We start from the raw sequence: 22,669 nt of genomic DNA on the forward strand, positions 1-22,669 counted from the left end.
AAGACCCATGAAATCTTACATGCTAAGCAACCATAGGATTTACAAAGTAGTCGTTTGGAATGGGATCAATCCAATGCAGTTACCACTATGAAAAATGCCATGGAATCACCAGTGACCAGAAGAGATCAAGCCCTTTGTTTTTACATCTTCCTCAAAGATACCAGCCAAAGTTTTCAAGAGGGACTAGTGATTTTTGGGTACCCAACATGACACGTTTAAGGGACTGACAGTTTTGAAAACTTTGGCTGATATCTCTGATGAAGATATAAAAACCAAAAGGCTTGATTTCTTTTTGTGACAGGTGATTACAGGGCATTTTTCATAATGTTGTTAATGCCACTGGTCTGACCCCATTTCAAAGTGTATATACTTAGCAAAGCCAAGGCTTCAAGCTTTGTGGTGTATTCTGTGCAGCTAGGTTTAGTGTAGGTCAGTTTGGGAAGTTACCTCCCCTTACCTTAATCCAAGGGTGTTATACCAGGGAAGCAGCTCCACTTTAATGGTGGATTAAGTGACCCCTGTGTATAGTTTCAGCATAACTGAAGTGCTCAACAATAAAAGAATATTTTAAGAGGAAGGAGCAAGGAAAAGATGTGATCTCTTAACAGGCCATGATTTTTTATTCTTCTGCAAAGGATAAAATTCCATTCAGAGTTAGAGATTGAACAGTTAGAGAAAGGCTTTATATAGTACAAGTAGTTCAAGCAATCTTTCCTGGAACTATGATTGCTTAATACTGTGTGTAATCTACAGGACCTTTTATTGTCAGAAAACATACAGCTTCCAAGTCTATATTGACCATTTGACTCCATCCTGGAACTATTCAACGAGGTTACATATGCAGCCTTAGAACTTCATAAAAGGCACTTGGAGGGGTTTTTGTGTTGCATGCTTCAGTGCCAATGCATAGGCGTAAACTCTGGCATCCACTAAAATATGGTCTTCTGCCACTAGCTCTGCAAAACACCCAAACCACCCAATAATAATGAATTCCAAACAGAAAGGCATGGACAGGACAGACATAACAGGGGCAGATGCAAGTTCATATTCATACTATGGGTAAGAAATTAAAAACAAACTTCTGAAGACTTCAGACAGAGGCTGACAAGTAGCATCAATGCGTGAAGTATCAGAACAAATCCAGGCCACGTTTAAAAATTTTTGGAGGCTTTGCCATATTTCTTTTATAACACATTAGTCCTTTAAAATCTTGTGACATGTTAGTCCCCTGGAGCATTATTACTAACTAATTTAGTAGTAATGAATTAAAAAAGCATATGGACTGACTTGAAGCACACAGGATAAGCCTCGGGGTGGAAATGGGTAGCTATGCTGATGTAGGAAGCTATCTGGAACAGGCATTGCATTGGTAATTGCTTCTAACAAGACTGCAGCTGGATAGATTGTGTTAATGAACATTCCTTTCTGGAAGACAAACCTCATTTTGAAGGTTCACCTGATACATGGCATGTTATATGCAAGTTTTCCAGATTACAGAATTAAGAAAGTAGATGGTTTTGGTTTTAAAAATGGTTATAAATCTCCCAGACTGAGAAATCTCCAGAGAAACTTGAATACAGGGGCTAAGAAGTGAGTTGATTTACAGTAAGTGTGAAGAAGCTAAGAAATTTTCAAAGCTTTTATTAACTGGCTTAATGTGCAAGAGAAAATAAGTGCTCTTACCGTCAATTCTCTGCAGTAGATCATTCTTTGGTAGTGAAACAACTTCCACAAATTCTAGCAAAAAAAATTAAATAGATAATTTGTGTATTTTACAAGGATTGTCTTTAATCTGTCAAGTCATATCTGATATAGAGTTCAGTTAATGTTGAGAAGTATATTTCATTCCCATCTTTTTATACTCAGATGGAAGGCAGACAAGGAACTGGATTCAGGTTCACCTTCAGCCAGAGACCATCATCACCCAGGCACACGGCCAAGCTCAGCGATTAAGACACAGGCAAGATCAAAGGCGCCTTTGAAATGCAGTTTTGAGGCAGTAATTTGGGAAATAACTACAGAACTAGCTTGGAGAATGGTGACATATTAGGGACAGGAACCACTGTACTTCAAGGACAGACACTATTCTCCTTCCCCCGCTTTCATAGAATCATAGAATACCAGAGTTGGAAGGGACCTCAGGAGGTCATTTAGTCCAACCCACTGCTCAAAGCAGGACCAATCCCCAGACAGATTTTTGCCCCAGATCCCGAAATGGCCCCCTTAAGGATTGAACTCACAACCCTGGGTTTAACAGGCCAATGCTCAAACCACTGAGCTATCCCTCCCCCCTATTTGGTCCATCTGATCAGATATTTCACTGTTGAAATGTTAATGTAACCTGGGCCTGCATACTTGGTATGGTAAGAGACCACAAAGGTTTAACTTCACAGAGTGGAGGAAGAATGACAGACATCTGAGAACTGAGGGCTCCTTCTTGACATGTTGCCTGCCACGCAAGGGCAGACATGCTTGAGGAATGCAAGGTATTGCTTATTTGCCTATAACTACCCAAGCAGTTCCCCCTATTTGGATTTACAATTGCAGAGTTTCAGTCTAGGGGCCAGATCCACAGGCTTCAATACAGCTACACCAATTTACACCAGCCGAGGAACTGATCCTAGATAGGTCATGGAGACCATTTCAACTGAAATTTTCCCTCCTTTAAACCAGGCTGTGGTACAATTGTTTGGGAATCTCAAGTCTGATCTAAAGAGCGCCGAAGTCAGTGGAGCCCATACAGTGTGTCACCATCAGGACTGTGATCCTAATGATGTTAAGAAAATATCTCCTGACCACAGAGAAGAGCAGAGTGCAGGGTGACATCCGCTGAAGCATACTTGCTGTGCTCCGAGCCACAGTGAAGTTAAGTGAGCAACATACCTCCTTCCTCTGTAAAGACAAGAAGAAAGAAAAGTGTTAACACAAAGAAAACTAAGTTTGGACACACATTGGAGCTTAGTGCCTGCTCCTGCTCTAACACCCACGAATGTCAGTGACGTTATTAGAATCCTGTATTGCTGAGCCCTTCAACAGTTTCCAAGCATATTTAGAGAGGACGGTCCCTCCAATAAGACAGATAAAAATTAAATATTGTACATGTCCTGGACTCACCAGGCTTTTGCATGGGTCTTGTATTACAAGCATCATCTCCATTAATGGTGACGGTCACAATGTGCGTTGTGCAGTTTGTCAAACCAGGGTCCAAGCAAACAGCTACAAAGTAAAGGATGTTCATTATGAGAAAGAGATGAAACTACTGGACATTTTAACACCATGACTTTCACCCAGATCTATTTGATACAATAAGAGAAAAGTATCAGAGGGGTAGCCGTGTTAGTCTGGATCTATAAAAGCAACAAAGAGTCCTGTGGCACCTTATAGACTAACAGACGTATTGGAGCATGAGCTTTCGTGGGTGAATACCCACTTCGTTGGATGCATGTCACCCACGAAAGCTCATGCTCCAATACGTCTGTTAGTCTCTAACAGGGGTAGGCAACCTATGGCACACGTGCCAAAGGCGGCACTCGAGCTTATTTTTAGTGGCACTCACACTGCCCGGGTCCTGGCCACTGGTCTGGGGGGCTCTGCATTTTAATTTAAATAGACTTATAGAAAGAGACCTTCTAAAAATGTTAAAATGTATTACTGGCACGCGAAACCTTAAATTAGAGTGACTAAACGAAGACTGGCACACCACTTCTGAAAGGTTGCCGACCCCTGGTCTATAAGGTGCCACAGGACTCTTTGCTGCAATAAGAGAAAACTTATTCAGCAGGCAGCTTCACCAGCATGCATCACAAAACCAGGCAAAAAGTCTGGGTTAGTTATTTGTTCGTACAAGGTGAGCTGGGCAAAATGTTTTGGACAACGTTTATTTGCCACAAAATGCAGTTTTGGTCAACCCAAAACTATTTGTGAGATTCACACGCAGTTTTGGCTATTCACAAAACAGCCAGAGGAGAAGGAGCTAGTAGTTGTGCTGCTGCATCCTGTTAGTCCAGTTGAGGCCTGCACTTGAAGTAGGAGACCTAGGTTCAAATCCCTGCTCTGGACAGACCCAAAATGATTTTTTTCAGTTCACTGAAAATTCCAAAAACTATTCAGATGTGCTTCAATCTGAACTGATTCTTCCCCCCAACCCCCCTCAGAACTGCCATTGAACCAAAAAATTAGTTATTCACCCAGCTCTACTTACAAGTGGTTCTTCCCACAATGGTCTCCTCTTCTAAATACACACAGATTTTTTTTCATATTTGTGTTAGTACCTACTGATTGCTTCTACTGCAGTGACAAACATTCTCCTCGTTCACTGTACGTCAAAGGTTAAACTGCAGGCTCCTAGTCAAACTATACTAAGAGCCCAGTTTTGCCATCAGTTACATACACAACACTCCAGACTATGGAAATTGTGCAAAAGTAGAAGGGCAAAGTTCAATCTTAATAGCAACATGCTCAAATCCATAGTCCAGATTTCCCATTTCTTCCCTAGCATTTCCCCCTTTATAAAGGTTCTCCTTAAATCCCAGTTTTGCCTCTGCTCTGTGGCACGCAGCACAAAATATTTAAATACAGATGCTGGCTGCAAAGGATTTGGGGACTTTGATGTCAGGCAGCACTTCCTTCTTCCCCATTCCTGCTAATCAGCTCTGAGAACCTGAGTTCTCCTTCCTTTGCACAGCTGAAATGAGGACGACTTGCACAGAGATTGCATGATGCAACTGCTATTCATTCAGTAGGTAGGTTCAAGAGAGCCACTTAAACCTATTGGAGAAGAAGTCAAATCAAGTCCAGGCATCTAGACCTTTTAATTACAAGACGCCAGACCTTTAAGTTACTGAACTTTTTGTACCAAGTACCAAATCTTGGCCCCATGAGCAGAGCATGAGTAAATGAGGATCTTCCTTAAGAGCAGAATCATTCCCCCACATGCCTCAGAGCAACAGTGAAGCTGTTTCTATAACCCTCTGTATTGGGTTTTATCCAGTGGATCCGCATCTGTCATAGACACACAGACTATGTCTATGGCTCCTTGGTGTTGTCCTGGGGCACTGCCATATGGTACTGTGGGAGTGCACACTCCCTCGCTGTGCCCTTCCCATCCTGAACAGCGGACCCATCGTAGATCCATTGAATTTAGGGCATTCTGTGACCATGAAGAGGGGCAGGATTGGCTCTGAGTCAGGTAGTCAAGAAACAACAAAGACCTGGAGAACATTCAACGATATCCCCTTTGTACCCCGTTTCTTCCTCCAACTCTCGCAAGGCAGCGCTTTCTGGGCTTTCATTTCCCTCAATGAGGCCTGCGGTGTAAACGTTACATTAAAAATAATAGTTAAAATTGAGCTCTTTTACAGCATTGTCCATCCTTAGATCTAAGGGAGCTTTACAATGGAAGGTAAAGTATCAGCAGCCCTATTTTACAGATGGGGTAACTGGCACTGGGAGGTCAAGAAGGTCAGTGTCAGATCCAGGAACAGAACCCAGGACTCCTGCCTCCTATCCTCTAAATCATGCTGTCTCCCTCCAAAAGGAATTACAACTCTCACAATGAGAATGCCAATGCCAAGCTCAAAGGGTTTTCCCTCTTTTGGAAGTGGAAGATGGGAGGGAAAGGGGGGAAAAAAACTGGGTTGAACAGATTCTACAAATAAAATCTGACAGGGTGCTATTTCACATTTTTTTCATTACTACATATCCCTCTCTCTCAACAGCCTGTATTCTAGTACAGAAACCACCACTGATCTTGGAATCTGAAAGACACAACACACTGAAATCTACAAGCCTCAGCAAGATGGACAGAGTAAACTACACATACATTCTGTGTATTTCATCTTCATATTTTTGTTACCTACCTGCAGGGAATTCCAAGCAATACCCTCCCATTGGAGGCCTGAATTGTTTCACTAGAACAATGCAATCATAGTGGAGAGTTCTTTGTAACACAGGTATAACTGATACACCTGCCAGCATAAAGAAAAGAGCAACGAAAACACAGCATGTGAGTAGTTCAAACATTGACATTTATGTATTGTGAGCACCCTCAACTTCCACTGACTTTGAAAAATAAAATTGCACTGAAGGAGCTAAAGATGACTAATTTATTGCTCTCTGCTGGATGATCTCAACTCCATTTAAACCCTAATAGCCATCAGGAACTCTGGGTCTGAAAGCAACAGCTCCAATCAGGTACCCTAGAGTCTTCCCTCTGCTACTACAATCTTAACAGTCTTCCCACTTGAATTTGGTCCCCCACACCCTTGTCCAAACAGGTTCCAAACCGGAAGCTGCAGATCCTTTGACTGCCCAGGACCATAACTGACTTCCCATTGGAAAAGTGATCAAATCAAATATTTGTTCAGACACTGATTTTCCCCAGACCACGGATCCATTTTCTGGCAATATTTTACTGTAAAGCCTAATCCTGCAACTCTTAGTCATGCAAGCAGTTCTTACTCCAGCCATCACAATGGCATCAATGTGATTACTCACAAAAATCAGGGTACTGATTTGTAAGTTCCTTGGGGCAGAGGCTCTACTCCTAAGCTACACTTGATCAACAGTACAGCACCATACATGCCCTATGGCACTATATACATAGAATATCAGGAGGTCATCTAGTCCAACCCCCTGCTCAAAGCAGGACCAAACCCCAACTAAATCATCCCAGCCAGGGCTTTGTCAAGCCTGACCTTAAAAACCTCTAAGGAAGGAGATTCCACCACCTCCCTAGGTAACCCATTCCAGTGCTTCACCACCCTCCTAGTGAAAAAGATTTTCCTAATATCCAACCTAAACCTCCCGCACTGCAACTTGAGACCATTACTCCTTGTTTTGTCGTCTGGTACCACAGAGAACAGTCTAGATCCATCCTCTTTGGAACCCCCTTTTGGGTAGTTGAAAGCAGCTATCAAATCCCCCCTCATTCTTCTCTTCCGCAGACTAAATAATCCCAGTTCCCTCAGCCTCTCCTCATAAGTCATGTGCCTCAGAGGCCCCTAATAATTTTCGTTGCCCTCTGCTGGACTCTTTCCAATTTTTCCACATCCTCCTTGTAGTGTGGGGCCCAAAACTGGACACAGTACTCCAGATGAGGCCGCAGCAATGCCGAATGATCATGTCCCTCGATCTGCTGGCAATGCCCCTACTTATACAGCCCAAAATGCTGTTAGCCTTCTTGGCAACAAGGGCACACTGTTGACTCATACCCAGCTTCTTGTCCACTGCAACCCCTAGGTCCTTTTCTGCAGAACTGCTGCCTAGCCACTTGGTCCCTAGTCTATAGCAGTGCATGGGATTCTTCCATTCTAAGTGCAGGACTCTGCATTTGTCCTTGTTGAACCTCATCAGATTTTTTTTTGGCCCAATCCTCTAATTTGTCTAGGTCCCTCTGTATCCTATCCTTACCCTCCAGCGTATCCACCACTCCTCCCAGCGTATCCACCACTCCTCCCAGTTTAGTGTCATCTGCAAACTTGCTGAGGGTGCAGTCCACACCATCCTCTAGATCATTAATGAAGATATTGAACAAAACCGGCCCCAGGACCGATCCTTGGGCACTCCGCTTGATACCGGCTGCCAACTAGACATGGACCCATTGATCACTACCTGTTGAGCCCGACGATCTAGCCAGCTTTCTATCCACTTTATAGTCCATTTATCCAGCCCATACTTCTACATGATTTACACTATTCATTTTATTTTACTCCCATTCTCTGCACCTTTTTATTGTGTCAGTTGTCGCCATTTATGGAAGCAGACCACCTCATCATTATTAATATTAGAAGAAGTTATGCACAAAAATGTAACTGTTGCCATACCATCAGCTGAACTGTCCTCTTTCTTGGTAGTACGCTTTACGGTTTCCCAAATTCTGTTGGGTAAGAAGAAGAGAAAGTGGATGTGTTAATCCTAAAAAAGGAAGTGTACTAAATATACCTGCTTTCCACACAAATAGCCAACTTGAAACTTTGCTACCTTCATTCAAAAGCAAAACATGCAAACATACAGTGAGAATCGTACTGATTAGCAACTGCCAAGAGGCAAGCCACTATACTAAGTGATTACTGTAAAGTATCCGTAAGGTCTCAGTCTCAATTTTGTTTCACCTTTAGTTAGAGAGAGAGTCTTGCTAGCAAATGATTTTTGGTGGTTGCTTAGGACAATAAAAAAAAAAGTAATCTTGATTCATCGCATGATTAATCACGCTGTTAATAATAGAATACCATTTATTTAAATATTTTTGGATGTTTTCTACATTTTCAAATATATTGATTTCAATTACAACAGAATACAATGCTCACTATTTTTGATTACAAATATTTGCACTGTAAAAAACATAAGAAATAGCATTAGGTGAATTGAAAAATACAAGTACTGTAGTGCAGTCTCTATCATGAAATTGAACTTACAAATGCAGAATTATGTACAAAATATAACTACATTCAAAAATAAAACAATGTAAAACTTTAGAGCCTACAAGTCCACTGTGTCCCACTTCTTATTCAGCCAATCATTCAGACAAACAAGTTTGTTTACATTTGCAGGAGATAATGCTGCCCGCTTCTTATTTACAATGTCACCTGAAAATGAGAACAGGCATTTGCATGGCACCGTCATAACTGCCATCACAAGATATTTACATGCTAGATGTACTAAAGATTCGTATGTCCCTTCATGCTTCAACCACCGTTCCAGAGGTCCTGTGTCCATGCTAATAATGGGTTCTGCTCGATAATGATCCAAAGCAGTGCGGATCGACACATGTTCATTTTCATCATCTGAGTCAGATGCCACTAGCAGAAGGTTGTTTTCTTGTTTGGGTTTTGTAGTTTCCTAATTGGAATGTTGCTCTTTTAAGACTTCTAAAAGCATGCTTCACACTTCATCCCTCTCAGATTTTGGAAGGCACTTCAGAGTTTTAAACCTTGGGTCGCGTGCTGTAACTATCTTTAGAAATCTCACATGGGTTCCTTCTTTGCGTTTTGTCAAATCTGCAGTGAAAGTGTTCTTAAAACGAACATCATGTGCTGGGTCACCATCCAAGACTGCTATAACATGAAATATATGGCAGAATGCAGGTAAAACAGAACAGGAGACATACAATTCCCCCCAAGGAGTTGAGTCACAAATTTAATTAATGTATAAGTTTTTTAACGAGCGTCATCAGCATGGAAGCATGTCCTCTAGAATCGTGGCCGAAGAATGAAGGGGCATACGAATGTTTAATATATCTGGCACAAATACCTTGCAACGCCGGCTACAAAAGTGCCACGCAAATACCTGTTCTCACTTTCAGGTGACATTGTAAATAAGAAGCGGGCAGCATTATCTCCCGTAAATGTAAAGAAACTTGTTTGTCTTAGCGACCGGCTGAACAAAAAGTAGGACTGAGCGGACTTGTAAGCTCTAAAGTTTTACAGTTTTATTATTTAGTGCAGTTATGTAACAACAACAAAAATCCTACATTTGTAAGTTGCACTTTCACGATAGAGTTTGCACTACAGTACTTGAATGAGGTGAATTGAAAAATACTATTTCTTTTGTTTAATTTTTACAGTACAAATATTTGTAATAAAAAAATATAAAGTGAGCACTATACACTTTGTATTCAGTGTTGTAATTGAAATCAGTATATTTGAAAATGTAGAAAAACATCCAAAAATATTTAATAAATTTCAATTGGTATTCTATCATTTAACAGTGCAATTAAAACTACAATTAATCGTGATTTTTTGAGTTAATCACATGAGTTAACTGCGATTGACAGCCCTAATAATATTTAGTTCTTATATAGCATTTTGCATCCATGGATCTCAAAGCACTTTACAAAGGAAGACAAGTGTCATTATCCCCATTTTACAGATGGGGAAACTGAAGCACAGAGGTGAAATTAAGTCAGCAGGTCAATGTATTTAGAATAGTTATTTTGAAGAGCTGCAACATAAAATAGAAGGGACAGGTTTTATAGACTGACTAATTTTGCCTGGAAAAAGCAATAAGCAAATACTTACATTCCGTGTGCCTCATGCATAACAATCATTACGTGAAAATAAAAGCAGGTTACTCTGAAAGCTCCTAGCTCAGTTACCCATTCCTGTTAGTAACTGGAAGTCAAAAAATGACACAGCCTCTCTTGCAAATCAAAAGTAAGTGATGGGACTGACACAAAAAATAAACCTTTCACACAGGCCTCAATCACTGCCACTTCTTGAGGCTACTCTTACAGGGGAAGGAGACTTTAGAGAGAGCAATCAGAAAGGACCCCAATGCTCTAGGAAGAAGGAAAATAAGGTAGCACTGTCATTTCCAGTCATCATGACTGATTAAAAAGATAGATTTATCTGAGACATGAAGAGAATTAGACAGGCCCGAGAATATGAATGAGAGGGTAAGAAACAGGCAAGACCACCCCTACTCCAAACAATAGCATCCCAACAGTATGCAAGACCCTGCACAGTCTCAGACATCATGCCATCAACAGGGGAAAGGGAGTTCTTTGGGAAGGACCAGAAAAACCAAAGGGAGCTCTTGATAATCATCTGTTTGCATGTTAAAACCTTGCAGCATTAGGTCTGCACAGCATCTTTGCAAATGACTGGAACCGCAAGATAAACACATGGACCAAATCCAAGGTATTAAGCTACAGGACAAAGTATATCTGCTAACACATATTCCAACAACAAAAAAGGTCAAATTCTTCCTCAGAATAACTGCATTAATGTCAAAGGGGTAATCTAGCCCAGTATGTCAAGTAATTGGTTTATAGGTGCTCACATTCCATAGCCTTTGGCTGGTTCAGACAGAGAAACTGGGAAGAACTACAAGAATTTTAAAATGTCTCAGCAAGGAAATTACCTGGTTTTACCTGAGGGATCAACATAGGTCGTCTGTTCAAGCTTCACCCATTTTCTTTCTGCGATTGCCTAACAAAGAATAATAAATTAAACAAGTTGGGGCATTGTCCCCATGGAAATTTGCTGGGCAATTTTGTTGTTGTTTTGGAAAGACAAGCTGCAAATCCAGTGTGTGTGGGAAGCTGTAATACTAGCGTGTAAATGCATGCACTGAGTTCTTGAAATAGGAATTGAAAATAACTCATGTGATGTATGTACAGCTAGGCTGGGATTTTCAAAGGAGTTTCAAGGAAATTTGGTGGGATTTGGGTGCCCAACTCCTTTGGGCTGCTTTGAAAGTCTCAGCCTTAATCTTTAAAATAAAACAGGAAGGCAATGCCTTGCCCCTAGCAGGGGGCTGGTTTCAGCTGTGTGAAAAAGGGGTATGGAGAATTTGCCTATATGGGCTTTAGCCATGATGGGGGTTGTGACAGCCCGGTTATCTGGGAGTCAGGAGAATTGGTTCTATTCCCAACTCTGCCACTGACTCATTTTGGGACTGTCACCATTCTCCCCATCTGTAACATAGGGATAGTGATTCTTACCTGATTTGAAGGTCTTTGGAGCTCTACCAATGGAAAGCTCTATGCATTATCATTACTATCAACTCCATGGCCACCCAGATGCCTGTGGGCTTTTTGGCTGAGCAGAGGTATTCTTAACTTCCCTCCACCTAGTGTTTTGCCCATTCGTCTGTGATCCCTTGAGGAGAGGTGGAACTAGATATTAGTTTTGCTGTTTCTCTCATTTATTATGGCTTGCACTGTAAGGGTGGAGTAGTCTTTGCTAATTAAATGGCTGCTGGGAGGGCAGACAGAAGACTTGTTTCTAACATCCTGCACAGGACTAGGAGGCTTGGGGATAGGTTACATCAGCAGGGTGATGCAGTGTAGTCTCAGGTGGCTAATACATCAAATTTTTGTAGTGTAGACCAGGCCTGGGAGTATATGGGACATCTGGCCACAAAGGTCATGAAATTGGAGAAACTCCTGCTAGAAAGAGAAAAAGAACACAGCCCAAAAAAGAACAGCAACATCTAGAGCATGTGAAGAGAGAAAAACAAGCACAGAATGAAGAGACAGAGACTGAGCCACCAGTAATCTAAGAATTCAGTAACTGACTATGGAAACGGATCATCTCACTTCATCCCTAAAACCAATTCTAAGTCCATCTTACAGCATTCTACTTGTCTACTTGCCTGGGACAAGTCAGTTATTTTGAGGGGCAAACAAAATGTCAACCGCTTTTCCATCGCCATGGTAAAGGTGGCCAAGTAGATTTTGTGCCTGGAAATTTACATGGTTATTTTGCAAGGTTGTCCTAAGTTATCCTTGAATTACAGGAAGACAGAAATACTTTCCAAGGGCTTTTGGATGATCTGTGGTCACAACAGTGTAGCAGGAATGGAGAAGGTGAAGTTTCTAATTCCTTTGCCAAGGTGTAACATGTAGGAAGCATTCAGACTTATATAAGACTGGATTGCAAGCACCCAGGTATATTTTATTGCTTTGAATTAACTCCTAAGGCATACAGGGAATAAACTGCATGAGACCCAAAATAGGAAGAGATGAAAATCATGTTGCAGTTGCAGCCCAAACCAAGGGAATTATATATTTTAATTTAAAAAAAAAAAAAAAAAAAAAAAAAAAAAAACAAGATTTCTGCGTCTTTGAGTTAATGGGGATTGAACAATTATTTTTAAACTTTGCAGACGATATAAAGGCCTGGATTACTGATTGTGGCCCAACAATGTTGCATAGGCAGCAAACCCGGCAAATCATTACCCCAGTATCTATCTCGGCATTGTTAAATAGCAAAGGGGAGAATGGCGGAAGTCAGAACCATATCAGTCAGCTCCAAGAAAGCGTGAGGGAGGAAGAAATGACTAAATTTACCAGGAATGGGACCACATCCAAACCTGAGAAAGGAGGCGGCAAAAGGGGATGCCATGTATGTAGTAAAACAGGATACCTGTCATAAGAATGTCTGGTATACCAACAGAGGCCAAAAGCTGCAATTAAGAGGCAATCCAGTGTAATAGTTAACAGGGTATAGGTCATCCAGCACCTCCTGTGAGTGGTTGTTATTTAAATACTCCAGAATCCACCCCAAAGTCCAGGTGAATTACATGCTACTGGAGAACTACAAAGCCCTCAGTGTTACCTAGAAAGAAAAAAGAATCTTTGCTGTCACATGCCTGGTTGGATGCATGGTCAAACTCTGTGCCAGCTGATAGAGAGAGAAAGCTTTATGCTGTGAGAGACAAATCCTTTGCTTAGACCTTAGCTAACGACGCTTCACATAACGTTGAGCTAAGCATGTTCAGTTTGAATCACCTTCTATTTGTGACATCTCTCTATTGCGGTTATGTGCCAATAAAATCTGCTCTTCTCCAACATAACCTGACTGCAGAAACAGAGGGCACAACCAGCAGGTGCCTTAGAGAGAAACTCTACTCCAATGTTAGGTGACTCAGAATCAGAAATACACAATTGCTTTAGTAAAAGGTCGTGGGCAGAGGGGCTGTGACTTCTATTCTCAAACAATGCCACAAGAAGTCTGGTGAAAACCAGCATGGCACAGGGAAACACAAATGACCTGAAATATACTAGAGCTGGCTACAACCTGCTACCACTATTTGGAGGGTGCAAAAGACAAAGCAGAAGAAGAATCATTTAGAATAGCAAAAGGGATTGAGGAGTAATAGGCTGAAATTAAAGTAGCCTGAAAAGACTTGTGCCCAGTTTTGCTTCATTGAAAAATTAAAACCTCTGAAATGTTCAAGTTTTCCTACTTGCTTGTTTACGTAAGAAATTTGGGTCTTTTCTGCCATGGAAAACTATAGTGACTGGAGATCTAATGAAATTATGACACCAAAAGCATCAAGAGAATGAAAGCTGACCAACTGAAAGGGGAAGAGATTTTTAATACAACAGTTTAAAAGTCCTTTTTTAAACAACCATTTAACTCCAAAGGCTAACAAACACTTTAGAGAAAGGATTTCACTGTTTAAAGACTCAGTACTCCTGCAGCTTCAGTTAAGGTGCACAAGCTCAGAGTAAACGTCCACAATACTCCCTGGACACCACCACTATAACCAGAGAGGACTAGATCTGATATTTCCAATACTGCTAAGATAGGAACAAGAACAAACTGTTGAAAAAAAAACTAAAAAACAAAAACGTTTCAGGTGCCCTTTATATACCATAAAGCAGCAAAAAAAAAGGGCGCACACACAATTTTTAAAAATCCTTTGCAGGTCATCTTTAAGGAAAGGAAAATGTAGGCTGAATATCAGAAAGCAGTGAATTCAGTTACAGTGGAATGATCTCTCCAGGGAAGTGGTGAAAGTCCCATTATTTCAGACATTCAAAACTACCCTGAACAGCCTAGGAAGTATTGTCGGGAACAAACTGTGTCTGGGGAGGGCGGGTCTGAGGGAGAGGGGAGATGCACTAGATAACCTTTGTGTAATTTCTATGATTATTTTAAGGTGAAAGTTCCTCATCTTTCATCTGCATGTCACCTACTTTGACTGTAATGACTTCAGGACAAAAGCCCTATCTTCATACATCTACCACGCTACATAGCGTAAGGTTCTCTCACTCTGCACAGATGTAATATTTTCCAACATTCAATAGCAGCCTTAAATAAATGTTAAAATTAGTTGTTAAAAAAATATAAACATGACAAAAATAAATGCTTTATACCTCTTCTTTAAGGATGGATGGTCTGGTAGATTTCAGAATCTCTGTGGTTGTGTTGTTTTCCATTTTCAGGGATGTCTCCTGCACAAAGTCCACACTACTACAAAACAGAGAATTAAAGAACATTTACCTTCAGAGTAAAGTCAAACCATTCATCCATGCATTCTGAATTAACAAATCATTCTCCTAAACACGCTTCATTAACACTTAAGGTCACACACTCATCAGCTTGCAAACATCATGGATGCTGCTAAGATATATGGGGGTAGATCTTCAGAAGATATAAATTCTCATGGCTTCACTGACTGCAAAAGAGCTAGTGCAATTTGCACCAGCTGAGGAGCTGCCCCACAGTATTTATAGGCCATGCATGGCAGGGTGCACGACTAGGGTTGCCCATTTTAAGTCACAGTGCTACTTTGCTCTCAATGGAATCTTAGCTCAATACACTATTGCCACAGCATGCGAACTGGCCTAGAGGACAAAGCATGACACAGGTAAGGTTAAGGAATTAACCCCAAATATCAAAGGGAATTCAGAGTGAAAACCACCACTGCTGAGAATGAGGAATCTCAGCAATTAGACTAGAAAAAAAATCATTTAGGTCATTCAGTCCCTTTCCCACTCAAGAGGCACTGCAGGATTATCCATTTTCCAATGAATTTGTCCTGTCTAGTTCTAAAGCAGAAGACATGCCAGGCAGCACACTGATGCAGAGCTGTGCATTTTTACCACTAAAATCTTGGGTTCAAGTCAGTGAAATGGTTGGTGCTTTGTCTACATCACAAAACTATTATATAGGTTTAGTACAGAAGCTACTCTTCAAAGGAAGCCCAGGGTTGCTACTGAAATGAGATAACAGACAGGACAAAGCAGAAGGGGAGGAAAAAACCCACTGGAGAACAATCCAGCATTGGCATTGAGGTGGAAGAAATGACCTAATAGCTTTTTATTTACTGTTTATGAGCCTACACCAACTCTCAGCGAAGCCAATAGGAGTCTTTCCCCCAACTTCAGGATGCGCTGGATAATGATCATGAGAAATGACCAACGGGTGGGGAAACTTGCACAGTACTTGCTTGCTGTACATCTGACTTTAGCTTGTTCTTTCACAAAATCCATTCTATATTTTTAAAGTACTGGACATGTGCTTATCTCAGCTTTCTTGGGTATATGCACGGTGGCACATCTCCCCTAGCACCGTCCTATGAAGACAAGGCATGTTACATATTCTGGAGGATGCTATACAATACTACTACAGAAACACAACTAATTTATTACAGGCCCAAATCTACAATCCATACTCAGGCCAGAGAGACTCATAGGTGTTATGGGGTCTGTGATGGAGTTTTCATGCCACACCTCACCTGAAAGGGTTAAGGTTGCTAGGAAGGGGCTAATTAACACACCAGGCTGCACTTGGGGAAGAATTAGATAGGCAAGCCCTAACAGAAGATGAAGCTCAGCTGAGCAGGTATAGGCGGGCCTGTACAAAGCCAGCAAGCTGAGAACAGCAGTGGGCTGTAGGCGACAGTCTTTCCCTGAGAATTGGGCACTTGAATTGAACCCCAGAGAACACAGAGAAAGAGAAGGGAAGTAGGAAAGAGCAGAGGGAAATAGCAATGGGATCTTAGCATAAGCAGACCATGAGACAGAGGATTGCTGTGCTGGAACCTGGAGTAGTGGGTGGGCCTGGGTTCCCCTATCACCCACTGGGATAGTGGCATAGTCTTAGATTAGAGGATGGCCTGGAAAGGCAGCCGGACAGGTGGTCAGGAGAGACTTTGTTACCCTGAAAGGGGAGGACCCTATAGTGAGGTGGTTGGAGGGCTGTGTTACAAACAGAAGTTGCATAGAATCCCATAGAGCAAGTGGGGCTGTTGTGAGGGTGGGATGATGGAAGAGGGCATCAGAGCTGGAGGGAGCCAATCCCCAGAGTAGCCAGGAGGAGGCACCATCCTAGCAGTGCGTGTATCCCATGACAGAGTCCTTGCCAGCTTAATGACTGCAGGATGAAGCCAAAGCATCTTTCACAAAGAAGACTCAGACTTTAAAGTTATTGTTAAATTAGACCTGCAACAAAGAGATACAAGGAAAATTTGTCACATATGTTCTATAATAAACTAAGCTTGAATGGTTAGTAATATCAGAATCCAAAATAGACAGAAAATGCCTCCTTCTATTTCACAACCGTTTCAGAAAGAGACAATGATAGAGATTAGACATACGCAGTGTTGCTGTAACCATGTCTGTCCCAGGATATTAGAGAGACAAGGTAGGTGAAGTGTAATATCTTTTACTGGACCAACTTCTGTTGGTGAGAGAGACAAGTTTTGAGCTTACACCAAGGTTTTATTCAGGTCAGTATCTCTGCTTCAGCAGTTTTGATATTTTCCACTAGTTGGTGCAATAACTCTGAGTGACATTTAGACAAGGTTTTTGAAAGAAGTGTCAGATTTCCACATTCTGCAGATGGCATGGAACCAGGACTTTCAGGTGTCAAAACACTGAAATATAATTTGGCTCATTGAGGGTTATGATTCATACGCTGTCATAATTTGAGAGCAGCAACACAGTTAAAGATTAATAAACAAAATTAACTGCAATGGAAAATAAGCTGGTCTAAAGTTGCATTGTATTTGTGCATCAGATCTATGGACCCACATCATACCAAAGCCCTGGAACAGGATGTTCTCTTGTACTATCACCTACAACAATGTGTAGTCCTGTATCAGGATTAGATGAACGCCATTAATGTAATGCTTTATGGCTAGCAGTGCAATTTTAAAATCCTGATTTCAGTTAAAAAAAAAAAATCATCAAAATTGTGAATTCCGGTTTCGCTTGCATTTTCAGCCTAACAGCTGATACGTACTTGTAAACGTGGGCAGAAACTTAGGTCCACCTAGTCCTGTCCACTTGCCTCTTAGGGCTAGTAATATAGGACACTAAATTTGTCACACTATCTGCTCCACTCACCTCTCCTGGGGCTCAATTCAGACCTGCTTATCTGAGGAGTGAGTTTGGTCTCACTGTTAATTCCACATTCTGATCAGACCTCTCTTGAAGGTAACCTCCCAACCCCCCCCCCCCCCCCCCACACACACACACCCAAATCAGTTTTTAAACTTATCCTTGAAGCAATTCAGAATTGAGCCAACTAAAGCCTACAAATCAGCTTAGAGGTTAGCCCTGCTGCAAGAACATTACAATAAGCTACCCAAGATGTAATAAAACATGGATAAGCTTCCCTAAATCAGTCTTCAAAAGGCATGATCTGATCCCAGCTATGTTTCCCAATTGATAGCAACCAGATTTAGCAGCAGCTTGAGTATGCTGTTCAGAAACAAGCTCAGGACTAAACTAAATATCCAGGTTTCTTCCCACTCTAGGATGTCTTTCAAAAAAATGCTCTCAGGGGATACTGTCAAGTAGTTTAAGTACAAAATTTTTCCTACAGCACCTTGATGGGTATATTTGCAATGATTTGTCCTCCAGATTCTAAATAATCTTTTAAATCCACTGATCTGCCACCAATAGCCACTGCATTTGCATTGCACAAATGCATATGGATTTGCTGCTAGAAGCAGCTAGCAGCCCAAGTCCAGCTTCATTTGTTGAACTGTGCCAACATCACTAATGAGGCTAAGGGCTTGTCTACACTTAGCCCTGGTCTACACTGGGGGTGGGAGGGGAGAATCGATTTAAGTTATGCAACTTCAGCTATGTGAATAACGTAGCTGAAGTCGACGTACTTAGATCGACTTACCGTGGTACCTTCACGCGGTGAGTCTGCTTGCGCCTCTTGCCGAGCTGGAGTACAGGAGTCGACGGGCGAGTGCTCAGGAGTCGATTTATCGCATCTAGACTAGACGCGATAAATCGATCCCCGCTGGATCAATCACTGCCCGCCAATCCGGTGGGTAGTGAAGACATACCCTTAGTGTTGCAGCTGCGCTGTTGTAGCACTTAGTGAAGACACTACCTATGCTGACGGGAACACTTCTGTCAGCGTAGGAACTTCACTTTCCCAAGAGCAGCAGCTATGTCAATGAGTGACATAGCACTGTCTACACTAGGGGTTAGGTCAGTATAACTACGTTGCTCAGGAGTGTGGAAAATCCATGCCCCTTAGTGACATAGTTATACCAACACAAGTTGGTACTGTAGAGTGTAGACCAAGCCTAAAAAAACAACTAAAGAAGGCAAATAGTACACTAACTTGAGCACTGAGAAAGAACATGAAAATAACAGCCAAAAGGAAAAGAAATCAATGGTTGCCAAGTATCAGGATGGCAATGTTACATTTCTGCTCTGATGTTTATTAGCACTGATGGCCTACTGAGCACTGTACAGGATATCAAGGAATAAATGGTCCTTGCCTCATTGGGGTTATGTTCTAAATGGAGAGAAAGAAAAACTGCTTTAGATAGCCAGAGGATGGTTATCAAAACATTGCAATTATTATTACAAAGTCTGTTTCAGTTAATGGAGAGGTGAGGATTTAGGTGAGTTAGCCCAATTTAGAAGAATCTGAATTAAGGGAGTATAATAATTTTGTGCACCTTCTGCAAGGCTAGTTCTGAGTGCAAAGGGCTACAGCGTAAAAGGCATGAAGAGAAACACAAAAGGGGAGAACAACGAGGAGTACTTGTGGCACCTTAGAGACTAACAGATTTATTTGGGCATAAGCTTTTGTGGGCTAAAACCCACTTCATCAGATGCATGGAGTGGAAAATACAGTCGGAAGCTATATATACAGAGTATATGAAAAGATGGGGGTTGCCTTACCAATTCTAACGGGACAATTCAATTAAAGTGGGCTATAAGCAGGAGGAAAAATCACTTTTGTAGTGGTAATCAGGGTGGCCTATTTCAAACAGTTGACAAGAAGGTGAGAGTAACAGTAGGGGGAAAAATTAGGATGGGAAAATAGTTTTTAGTTTGTGTAATGACCCATCCACTCCTAATTTGACACTATCAAATTAGGCCTGAATAAAGACTGGGAGTGGATGGGTCATTACACAACTTGTCAACTGTTTGAAATGGGCCACCCACCCACACCGCCGGGGGAAGAGCATATGGCTCTGTCCCAGGGAGGACACTGGCAGCTGGTTACTTCTCCACCCCTGCCTCCAACCCATCCACCATGGTAATGGAAAACTGATATGATGTCCTGGCAATGAGGAATCATCCCCAAAGGAGGAGGAGAAGCCATGTACCTCCTGCACCCCCTTATGCCACCCCATCCCTAGTGCCCCATCCCCCCAGACTCTGCCCCATTTCCCCTGCCCCCCTTATGCCATCCCTGTCCCTACTGACCCATTCCCCCTGTAACATTGCCCCATTGCTCCTGCTCCCCGTTATGCCATGTCCATCCCTACTGTTACCCGTCAGGTCTGTGTTCTTGGGAAACCAGGGTGTAGTACCCAGGGTGCCTGACTCACAAAAGACCTCCCCCCCAAGCCTCTGCTTGAATCAAAATTGATCAGAAGACAGACTTACAAAAAGCAATGAAAAGGCAGGGAGAGAGACACCTAAACCTCTGGGATAAGGATGACAGGATTAAGGAAACTCCCCTAGCCTCATTTGCATCGGAGATGGGACAAGGAGGCATCTACATTAGCAAACAGAATGGGGAACAGAGATTCCAAGGCAAGAACCGCAAGGAACTATGGGAACATAGAAGCAGAGAAGCACTGCATCATGGGGAATCTCTGCTCCAGATGGTAACGAACCTACACCTGCACACACCCAGCTCATTAATTATCAGACTAATTCTAGTAATAAATCCTTTATGGGTATCCAAAATAGCGAAGCTCCCTAATTGCGTTGTGAGCTCCCGCCAAGAAACACCGCCCAAAGCCAGGAATGATCAGTTCCTATTGTCTAGCCTGAACAAAACAACTTTGGTATTCTCCCTTGAGCCACCAGTTTGCACAAACAAAGCTAGTGTTCTCCCTTGAACCATTACTGTTTCTCTACAAAAAAACCTTACCCATGCTCAAGTAAGTGTTCTGATGCCTGGATCCAAAATCTGCATCGGTTCCATTAGGATTTCATCTTCTCCAAACTGATCATGCTAGGGGCTCTGCCTGTCTCCAGCACTCTGGACCCTCAGCTACCACCACCACCTGGGACCCGTCCCCCATCAATTCAAGCTTCATGGAGTGGTGAGAACCCAGCTCACTCTCTCTGAGTATAGCCTTCTGACCCTGACTTGTGTGATCAGTTATAGTTTTCTAAACCTGACTTCTATAATCAAGTTTAAGTTGGATTTAATACGGTAACTGTTTTGTTTGTTTGGCTCCCCTATGGTTATTAACTGGCAATAAATAACTTTCATTATTAAGCTGGTTGCTTCTCTATCCCCCCGCCCCTCGTGAGTGTTTTTTGGTTTCCTCATTCGTTCTGCAGCAATGCTCCTACCTAAGCTGAAAGATCCCTGCAGCGCCCAAAAATCCTATGTGGTTTGCTCATCAAGCCGATTACTACCAGAACAACTGTAACGTGAAAGTGGGGATAGTGCTGAACCTGGAACATATGAGGGTGGCAGCTTTGATGCATCCGAAGAAGTGAGGTTTTTACTCACGAAAGCTTATGCCCAAATAAATCTGTTAGTCTTTAAGGTGCCACCAGACTCCTTGTTAGCTTTGAAGTGCTGCTCAACCCAGTCTGCTGAGTGCAGGGGCATATGAGGGTGACAGCTTGGAAATGCTGCTCGACCCAGCCTACTGAGTCCAGGGACATATAAGGGGTCAGCTTGGGAGTGCTGATTAACCCGGTTCTCTCAGACACACTCTGTTAATGTATAAAAACAACAAGGAGTCTGGTGGCACCTTAAAGACTAATAGATTTATTTGGGCATAAGCATAGTTATGCATCTGAAGAAGTGAGGTTTTTACCCACGAAAGCTTATGCCCAAATAAATCTGTTAGTCTTTAAGGTGCCACCAGACTCCTTATTGTTTTTGTAGATACAGACTAACACGGCTACCCCCGATACTCTGTTAATGTATGTGTGTGTGTCTGATTCTGGGGCTAGAACAGGAGTGGCCATCCTGAGCCTGAGAAGTAGCCAGAATTTACCAATGTACATTGCCAAAGAGCCACAGTAATACATCAGCAGCCTTCCATCAACTCCCTGCCACTGCTCCCAGCGCCTCCCACCTATAGCTCTAGCTCCAGATCGGTACCTATACAAGGAGCCACATTTTAACTTCTGAAGAGCCACATGTGATGCCAGAGCCACAGGTTGGCCACCCCTGGGCTAGAAGAACCCAGCCCTGGAGAACCTAGGCCCTGCAGGATAGCTCCACTGGGAAGGAACTTGCAGGAGGGAGAAGTAGAGCTCCATATGAAAACACAAGTAGTACATTGATAGAAATACAGAACACCTCCCTTCCCAAGAAGAGTAAACTTAATAAATGAGCATACCCCAAAGTAACAGGCAAAGCTGTAAAAAGCAACAGAGGCAAAGCTGGTAACACTACTGCCCCATTCGCCCCATGACATCACCCCATTTCCCCTGCCCCCGTTATGCCACCTGTCCCTACTGCCCCATTCCCCCCATACCACCACCCCATTCCCCCTGCCCCCATCCCTACTGCCCCATTGCCCCTGCCCACGTTATGCAACCCCCATCCCTACTGCCCCATTCCCCCCCGACACCACCCCATTTCTCCTGCTGCTTGCTATGCCACCCCCGTCCCTACTGCCCCCGTGACACCTCCTCCATTCCCTGCAGCCCCATTGCCCCCCATGACGCCACCCCCGTCTCCTGCCGCCCTCTCCCGAGCCCTAGCCGCACCCGCTCTCCACACGGCGTGGCCCCTCCCTCCAGCCGCCTCTGACCGTTACCCTCTGCGCGGTGACTGGCTGGCCGGGACCCTCCCCAGCTGCTCCTCCGCGCTCACTGCCCGCTCCCAGCCTCGCGCAGGGATCGCTTAACCCCCAACCTTCCACCCTCGCCGATTTCCCTTCCGGGTCTCGGCTGCCGCTCCTTCCGCCCCTGTGCATCTGCTGGCACCTCCCGCCGGGTCCCCTGCCTGGTACAGCGGGAGCG

General features: G+C 42.9%; 1 protein-coding gene and 1 long non-coding RNA gene across 2 annotated transcripts; one reads left to right on the forward strand and one right to left on the reverse strand.

Moving 5' to 3' along the window:
* Positions 1-743: 743 nt before the first annotated feature.
* On the reverse strand, positions 744-22,623 carry NUDT5 (nudix hydrolase 5). Its single transcript, XM_005305023.5, has 10 exons — positions 22,415-22,623; positions 14,609-14,705; positions 10,861-10,928; positions 7,824-7,876; positions 5,859-5,966; positions 5,211-5,306; positions 3,115-3,216; positions 2,884-2,892; positions 1,684-1,737; positions 744-956 (listed from the first exon to the last, which is right to left on the reverse strand). Exons 1-10 carry the CDS (start codon positions 22,621-22,623, stop codon positions 847-849), a joined length of 906 nt encoding a protein of 301 aa, XP_005305080.4. The 3' UTR covers positions 744-846.
* LOC135972826 (uncharacterized) lies at positions 919-6,094 on the forward strand. The gene is made up of 3 exons (XR_010589386.1): positions 919-1,059; positions 1,867-1,960; positions 5,718-6,094. It is a non-coding gene; the product is annotated as an uncharacterized LOC135972826 (long non-coding RNA).
* Positions 22,624-22,669: the final 46 nt, after the last annotated feature.

Source organism: Chrysemys picta, chromosome 1 (assembly GCF_011386835.1).
Source record: "Chrysemys picta bellii isolate R12L10 chromosome 1, ASM1138683v2, whole genome shotgun sequence".
Lineage (NCBI taxonomy): Eukaryota > Metazoa > Chordata > Testudines > Emydidae > Chrysemys > Chrysemys picta.